We start from the raw sequence: 9439 nt of genomic DNA on the forward strand, positions 1-9439 counted from the left end.
TTCCAGTCCCCTATAATGAAAAGGACATCTTTTTCGGGTGTTAGTTCTAAAAGGTCTTGTAGGTCTTCATAGAACCGTTCAACTTCAGCTTCTTCAGCGTTACTGGTTGGGGCATAGACTTGGATTACTGTGATATTGAATGGTTTGCCTTGGAAACGAACAGAGATCATTCTGTCGTTTTTGAGATTGCATCCAAGTACTGCATTTCAGACTCTTTTGTTGACCATGATGGCTACTCCATTTTTTACTGAAGTACAGTTGATTTATCATGTTGGTTTCTGATGTACAGCAAAGTGATCCTGTATATTGAATATAGTCCCCTGTGCTATACAGTAGGGCCTTGTTGTTTATCCATCCTATACATAATAATTTTTGTCTGCTAATTTCGACTTTCCAGTCCATCCTTACCTCACGCTCCCACCCCTTTGGCAATCACAAGTCTATTCTCTATGAGTCTGTTTCTGTTTTATGAATAAGTTCATTTGTGTCATATTTTAGATCCCACGTAGAAGTGATTATCATACGACATTTGTCTTTCTGTGTCTGACTTGCTTCTCCTATATGATAATCTCTAGGTCCATCCACACTGCTGCAAATGGCATTCTTTTGTTCTTTTTTATGGCTGACTAATAGTCCGTTGTATATGTCTATACTATATCTTTGGGACTTCCCTGGTAGCTACCACAGAAGGGAACTGCTACCCACTCAAGTATTCTGGCATGGAGAATTCCATGGGCTGATCCATTCCTTTGCTGATGGACATGTAGGTTGGTTCCATGTCTTGGTTATTGTAAATGGTGCTGCTGTGAATATAGGAGTGCCTGTATTTTTTTGAATTATAGCTTTCTCCAGAAGATTAAGGACTTTTTATAGAAGAGTTCTCATATTGTTAACCAAGTCAATTTCTACATAAATTTTTGTGACCAAATATATCTTTTTAAAGTCAGAAGTACTTAGTTAAATAAAAAGAAATTTTAATCACTAAATCAGAAATAGGTTATGTTTTTATTCCTATGAAAAGTAATAAAATTTCAGTAGTATTTATACTTTGTTTGTAACAAGAAAGTTCTGTGACATGGTACAGTATTTTTTCTGCTCTGTCTGACTTTTATTTAGTTTATTACTTAAACTACCCTCCAGGACTTCAACCCAAGTAATTACGGGTGAGCAGAATAGTAGGTTCCAGCACTTTGGCACAAGTAGTCACTAAGTATTGCTAGTCAAAATAAATAACTTGTGATAGTGATCTTTCTTTAACATAGCTTCAAGGTTTATTATTATTTTATTATAAGTCTCTCAATAAAGTAAGTGCTGTTCTCTCCTACGTTTTTCTCCCTTATATTTTGTGAGTTAACTCATACCAAATCTATATTTATAGTTCTTACCCTCTTTCTGAAGTGAATTTTGGCAGATGACCAGATATCCTACAGTTACTTCAAGTGCAATATTTTTTAAATTAAAATTGTTTTCTTCTCCACTCAGTTTTTCCTCATTTGCCTGAACTGATAATATTATCCTTGATGCCTCTCTTAAATCCACATCCCTTTGTTTACCAAACTTGTTAATTCTACCCCATATGTATTTCACAGATCTGCTCATTTCACTTTTATTACCCTGTTCCACAAATCGCTCATTTCTTGCTGTTGTGTTAGCTCCTTGATTCGCTTTAGTCCACTTTATACACTACAAATAGAATATTCTTCTACAATAATTACCTAACTTTATCTGTTTAAGTGTGCCCAGTGGCTCTCAGTTACCTATATAATGAAGTTATCCTTGTTAGGGTGGATTATGGACCTTCTCTTTTTGACCCAGTTCTACCTTTGTATCCTTCTCTTCCCACCACTTCACCATATATACCACATACTGTGGCCACATAAAACCAAATGGTTCATTTCCTGAGTATGTGGTGAACTTTCATGTTCCCATATGTCCTGTTTCTCAGCTTCTCCTCATCCTGATACATTTTATTCTTTATCAACTTTGCAAATTAAATGCTTAATTAATTTGTATTAAGAGCAAGTCTCATTCACTGACAGAGCACCAGAGCAGAGCTCAGGACTGGACACATCCCACATTCTGTTGTTTCATTTTAAGATACATAAAAATAGAGGAAATACAGATTTGGGCCAGAAATCAGCAGTCAAGAAGTTCAGTCTGTATGTCCAAGAGTCAAGTGCTGAATGACCAATGTCAGAGCATGATTAAATACACCAAGAGTGGACCTGGGGAAATACCAACTGCGTGATCTGAAGTGAACCTGAAGATCGGGATCCAGGAAACACAAGCTTTAGTGAGAGAAAGGGGTTTGGAAATGGAAGGGATGCTAAACTGAATTGCTTTCAGTGAGGTTCTCATATGTGCATTAGTTATTGCTCCAAGGTATCTCAAAGATACCTTAAAAAGCATCTTATATCCTCTTTCCCCTTGCACTAATTTATTCAACTATGGCAGGTTCTACAGTACAGAAAGATGGGAAGACAGAGATAAGAATGATGTGATAGTGGGTGGCAGGGTCCAGAGTTATTCTTTAGTTCTGTAATTTTCTTTCTACCAGGCAATGGGATTTGCCCCAGCACTCATGACTAATTGCAGTGGTTCTCAGTCTAAGGTGGCAACACACTCCTACTCAGCAGTAACAGAAGTACGTGGTATTTTTGATTGTTACTGTACTGGCCATATTGCCTTGAGTGGTGAGTTTCATACATTCTACACTATGTGAGTCAGTCTCCCAATAAAAAAATTAGAGTGCCTTTGTTGAGCAATACTGAATCAGTGATAATATCCTAGTTCCCTAAACTAGTATACCAGCAAAGAGCAGAGGGTTTTGGGTATCTCTTAGGTTCTAAGATGGGTAGGTGAAATAGCCAGGAAGCAGAAGAAGATCCAAACGTGATCTCCTAGGCAGAGGTTCTTTCTGAGCTTCATAGTAATGAATCTTCATCTACTAAACCATACAAGTTAGGTCGGTCTTCAGAGTCTAACCTCATCTACTGATGTGGGTGGGGGAAAGTGTAAGATTAGAATACCATGTACTCCTGATACTCTGAAGGCTACATTTTCATAACATGGTTTGCAGTACAAGGTATGATAATCTTTCTTGGTAGTAGATATTTTACCATAGATATCTTCCAGCATTCTTTATAATATTCTTGATCTAAGTGTTGCTTTATAACTGATGTCTGAAAGTAGGTATACTTTCATGTGGAAAATATGTAATATACAAAATGGGATGAACTGAGACTTAAGGGTGAAAATATATTATATGGCAAATCATAGCACAAGAAAGTCTAAACAAAGATAAAACATTCAAATTTCCAGAAATGGGAGCACATCATTAATAAAGTTTTTGGTATAGTCTTGCGTGACGTTATTAGGATTGTCAAAAACAGTGGAATGGCTGGGAGCACCATTACTCACCTAATAGAGAAGTGTTCTTCTGGAATCAGTAAGAAAAGTTTGTTTTCTTACCATTTGTAAATAATGATGATGAATGAATAGTAACTGTTATTATCTGCACTTAACATGTACCAGACACTGTGTAAACTCTTACATAATCACTGCATTCTCATAACCCTCCTTTAGAACAGAAGATTTTATCCACATTTTGCAGATGAAAAATGAGACTTCTGGAAATTTACATATTTTACCTGAGGTAACATAGATAGGGAAGTAGTTGAGCTGGGCTTTAATTTTAGTTCTGTTTGATTCCAAAAGCTGTCCTCTCGAACACTACACTATTCTGTTTGTATAGTTAATATTATCTAGCTGGAAAACACTAAAGAATAAACTAAAAAATGATTCATGTACAAGAGAATTTAGTAAAGTACCTAATATAAAGGAAAAAGATCATTGTTGGTCAAAATAAAACTGAAAATGTTTATATGGTTTTTTTTTGTTTTCTTTTTAATGATTTTGGACTGTTTTGTTAAAATATTTAATTAACTCCAGTCTGCATAATTTTTAAAACCTCATGTTATCTTTACAGTTTAGAAACTAATAAAATCTATAAAGTCATTAATTGATATGATGAAAATAATTTGTCCAAGAGTTTATATTTTCCATGTCATCACAATGTTGTATTTTTTTAATGTTAAATGTTTATCTATATTACAGTTCATTGAGGAGTCCTGTGGTAGATTTTATTGTCTTTTTGTACATTTAACTAAGACTTTGTAGCTAATTTAATTTTAACACTGATTTTTGCAGGCTCAGAAAACTCAGAAACCACCACAGAAACCAGCCCCCACAGTTGTTTCTGTAGCTCCAGCTGTTAAAGATCCATTGGTTAAGAAACCAGAAACTAAACTCAAACCAGAGACAACTTTTCTAGCATTTAAGAGATCAGAAGTCAAGGTATAGTACATTCTATTTTTATCTAAGATTGGATTTAAATTTAGTTGACTTAGTTACTTGAAAACATTAATCAGGAACTTTGTAGACTAAATGGCCATATGTTGGAAATTAAGACTGTATTACTATTAACGTTGGCTTCCCTGGTGGCTCAGTGGTAAAAAATCCGCCTGCCAATGAAGAGACAAGGGTTCCGTCCCTGGGTCCAGAAGATCCCCTGAAGAAGGAAATGGCAACCCATTCCAGTATTCTTACCTGGGAAATCCCATGGACAGAGGAGCCTTGTGGGCTGTGGCCATAGGGTCGCAAAAGAGTTGGACATGACTTAGTGACTAAACAACAGCAAACTGTCAACATTAAGTAGAAAGAGAACATTTATGTAATTATCTTGAACTCTGCTGTTTCTTTTTTTATCGTGGTTAGGAACTATCTGTGAGCATTCTAAGATAACATTCGTTATCATTCCTGTGTAGTCAGCCAATATTCTGCCCTCAGGAATTTGGTTTCAATTCCAAATGCCTTTGTCCTCAGTAGCAGTAGTTTTGCTCCTCACATCATTTGTGAGCTTTCTTCGCCCTACTCATTGGCTATTTGAAGTTTTCTTGCTTTCTCTTATTTCTTTCTATTATTATGAATTTTCCCATGAAGTGGCTCTTTCCTATACTAAAGGGCCAGATTATCTAGTGAGAGTATTACCTTTCTCATTCCTTGACATCATGCTACATTATTATTATTATCCTGGCATTTTGATATCATAGGATGAAATATTTTTCTAATCTAATTTTATAACAAAAGGAATGCTTTTATTGAGTTATACATTCTAATTTTAAGCAGAATATTAAAGATGGAAGAAAAAATGTTAGCTCCAGATTCTCAAAGGTTACTCCCAGAAAATTCTAAAGATATTGCCTTGTCCAATTGGCTATTGGTAGTGAAAATCAAGAATATAAATATAAAGTACTCTTGAGAAAGGTACTGATAATTTTATTTGCAGAGCATTTTTAATTTAATTTAGCTGGTGGCTTAGAGGGTAAAGCGTCTGCCTGCAATGCAGGAGACCTGGGTTCAGTCCCTAGGTAGGGAAGATCCCTGGAGAAGGAAATGGAAACCCACTCCAGTACTCTTGCCTAGAAAATTCCATGGATGGAGAAGCCTGGTAGGCTACAGTCCGTGGGGTTGCAAAGAGTCGGACACGACTGAGCAACTTTACCACCACCAAGGAAGAGTTGATATCCAAGGGATAGCCCTTATTGGTTTATCACATAGAGACTTGGTGAGCTAGAGTAGAAGTAAGAATAATTTATTGAAAATAATTAGAGTTGCTATATTCCTTGTGGCTCAGCTGGTAAAGAATCTGCCTGCAATGTGGGAGACCTGGGTTCAATCCCTGGGTTGGGAAGATCCCCTGGAGAAGGGAAAGGCTACCCACTCCAGTATTCTGGCCCAGAGAATTCCATGGACTCTATAGTCCATGGGGTTGCAAAGAGTCAGACACGACTGAGCAACTTTCATTTCATTTCATACTTAAATTACTTTCAGATAGATTTTTATACTAACCTATTACTGCTGCTGCTGTCGCTTCAGTCGTGTCCGACTCTGTGCAACCCCATAGACGGCAGCCTACCAGGCTCCCCCGTCCCTGGGATTCTCCAGGCAAGGACACTGGAGTGGGTTACCATTTCCTTCTCCAATGCATGAAAGTGAAAAGTGAAAGTGAAGTCACTCAGTCATGTCCAACTCTTTGCGACCCCATGGACTGCAGCCTACCAGGCTCCTCCGTCCATGGGATTTTCCAGGCAGGGGTACTGGAGTGGGGTGCCATCTCCTTCTCCAACCTATTACTACCAAGGCTTATTTTTAGGAAACTCAATATGAAATTATTTTGCAGCAAATAAATTAAGGCCTTGGCTGTCATGTTTGTTCTGATTAAGAGGTTTTGATATTTTTCTGATAAAATAGAATAAATGTTTACTATGAAATTTAATAAATTGAAAAGCAATACCAGTAACACCAAACCATTAAAATAAAATGTCATATACACAGAACTTGCTTTGTACTTCATAAGTTTTGGTCTTTTTGATTACTTCAGATGGGTTTTCTTTTGTAAAGTTTATTGAAAGATCATTTAGTCAAATGGCAGGCAGTTTTATATTTATTAGAAAGAAAAGGAAAAAATAACATCTTTTATAATTGAAAATTAAGTTTACTACGCCTGTGTCCTTTGCTACCTTGGCTAACTTTTTCTCATTAAATATATGCATTTCTCTAGGAATTTGCAATTTATGTAAAGTTTATCTTCTTTGCATAACCTTATGAGATAGTCATTATATGATGTAACTAAAAAAATCCTATCATTTTTCACAGTATGTGAACAATAATCTGGACCTTCCTCTTCTAAAGACCTCAGAGCCCTCTATTTTCAGTATTTTTCTCATTGGTTTATAATGTTTAATGCAGACAACACTGAAGACTACTTTGTTAGAACTAAAAGCATTTTTATCAACTCATTCGGAATTCAGTTCTAAAATATAATTGGGTGTATGTTAAGCATGATAATTAGCATATTAAGTCAGATACTATTTGTAAGATTTTTATCTTTTACATATTTAACACTTTTGTGACCCATGAAAATAAGATAGAAAAATTCAATTCACAATCAATTTGAACAAAGTGCATTTTCCCCTAAATGTTAATATGAAAAAAAATTGTTTTTGTATGAAGAAGAACAGTATTTATATAGTGACATTGGTATTCTATTAGCTTTTGACTGTCCAAGGAAGTTAATTAGAGAAATTTAATATGTGTTACACCTTTAAGGAATAAATCTGGGAGTGAGTCAGGCATACCCAAAATGTCACTATGCAGCTTATTGAGGCAGTTTATAAAAAATCCTTTATATTGAAACAGGGATCTCTTTGTGATAGTTTCAGTGGAAACATGGATAAATTGGAAAAATAAAGTTATGAAACGTTTTTAGTATTATCACCAGTTGTATAATTTCATGTAGTTAATGCAGTATACCTGTATATATGCAAGTATTTGCTCAAAATTTAGGGGGAATTTTTTTTTAATAGGTTCAAAATCTCATCTCAGACATCTACTGAGTATCCTGGGCATAAGCATTTTTGTCCATTAAGAGTGGATTCTGTTTTTTGAATTGATCCACAAGTCATCTGGAGCAAGGTCTAAAGAATTAGATGTTTTACTAAGCTAAATAATAACCTTTTTACATGAAAAACAACTTAAAGCATTAAATCTGATTTTCTGATGTGGCTTGTGACTGAATCTAGAAGCAGTCCTCAAAAAGGAAATTTTTTTCTGAAATGATTAGAATAAGAATATGACATAGCATAATTCCTGCTTTGGAAATGGTAGCACCGTTAGCTATGGATAGGTTTTCTTCTATGTGTTTTGTCATATCAGTTTATCAGAACTTAATTTTGATGATTTAAATTTCCAAGATCACTATTTTTGTATAAAAAGTCTTAACCATTAATCTTCTTATGTATTTAAGAATATTAGGTATTAATTATACTTGCCTCTAATATTTATCTTTTATTTTTTAGGCATCCACAGTCGTTTCAGGAAATTCTTCTAGCACCAATGTTTCCTCTTCAGCAACTAGTGGCCTGATTGGATGGGCAGCTTTTGCAGCCAAAACTACTTCTGCTGGTCCATCAACAGCAAAATTGAGTTCAGCAGCCCAAAACAATAGCGGGAAACCTGCTACCTCTTCTGCTAACCAGAAGCCTGTGGGTTTGACTGGTCTGGCAACAACATCCAAAGGGGGAATAGGTTCCAAAATAGGTTCCAGTAACAGCACTTCCCCCACTGTACCGCTGAAACCACCTCCACCTCTCACTCTAGGCAAAACTGGCCTTAGTCGCTCAGTTAGTTGTGACAATGTTAGCAAAGTAGGTCTTCCCAGTCCAAGTAGTTTGGTTCCAGGAAGCAGCAGCCAACTCAGTGGGAATGGAAATAGTGGGACATCAGGGCCTAGTGGAAGTACCACTAACAAAACCGCTTCCGAACCGAGCGCCTCTCCGTCGGCATCCCTTAAAGGTCCAACTTCACAAGAATCACAACTCAATGCCATGAAGCGATTACAGATGGTCAAGAAGAAGGCTGCCCAAAAGAAACTCAAGAAGTAATGTGGCCAAGTAGGTTTTTATATCATATTATCCTAAAGATTAAAATCTTATTAAGATATAAATTGTAATATACTATAATTTAATAAAAATCTTCATAATGAAATTTCTATTATTTCTTACCTTAAAATGCTAAATAGTATTTAGTGAAACTTGGAAATGTTTATCTTAAATCTGTTTTAACATTTTTATTTTGACAGTTTTCATAGTGTGTGAAAACAATCATTAGAATGACTAATTCTTAATAAAAACTTCTGAAATCCCAGAAGACTGGTGCATCTGCAGATTAAAAAAAAAGAAAAATGCATCTTCTAACACAGTCCCAATAATTATTTCTTTTAATTTTATTTTGTTTTTAAACTTTACAATATTGTATTGGTTTTGCCAAATATCGAAATGAATCCGCCACAGGTATACACGTGTTCCCCATCCTGAACCCTCCTCCCTCCCCATACCATCCCTCTGGGTCATCCCAGTGCACCAGCCCTAAGCATCCAGTATCATGCATCGAACCTGGACTGGCGACTCGTTTCATGTATGATATTATACGTATTTCAATGCCATTCTCCCAAATCATCCCACCCTCTCCCTCTCCCACAGAGTCCAAAAGACTGTTCTATACATCAGTGTCTCTTTTGCTGTCTCGTATACAGGGTTATTGTTACCATCTTTCTAAATTCCATATATATGCGTTAGTATACTGTATTGGTGTTTTTCTTTCTGGCTTACTTCACTCTGTATAATAGGCTCCAGTTTCATCCACCTCATTAGAACTGATTCAAATGTATTCTTCTTAATGGCTGAGTAATACTCCATTGTGTATATGTACCACAGCTTTCTTATCCATTCGTCTGCTGATGGGCATCTAGGTTGCTTTCATGTCCTGGCTATTATAAACAGTGCTGCGATGAACATTGGGGTACACGTGTCTCTTTCCC

General features: G+C 36.0%; 1 protein-coding gene across 1 annotated transcript in view; it reads left to right on the forward strand.

The window, feature by feature from the left end:
* The window catches only part of INTS12 (integrator complex subunit 12), a 24223-nt gene extending 15616 nt beyond the window's left edge, over positions 1-8607 (forward strand). The window contains exons 6-7 of the mRNA XM_010848254.1: positions 4210-4356; positions 7920-8607. Of these exons, the coding sequence (XP_010846556.1) occupies positions 4210-4356; positions 7920-8504 (732 nt within the window). The 3' untranslated portion in view covers positions 8505-8607. The remainder of the gene's footprint in view (positions 1-4209; positions 4357-7919) is intronic.
* Positions 8608-9439: the final 832 nt, after the last annotated feature.

Source organism: Bison bison, unplaced genomic scaffold (assembly GCF_000754665.1).
Source record: "Bison bison bison isolate TAMUID 2011002044 unplaced genomic scaffold, Bison_UMD1.0 scf7180017864263, whole genome shotgun sequence".
NCBI lineage: Eukaryota > Metazoa > Chordata > Mammalia > Artiodactyla > Bovidae > Bison > Bison bison.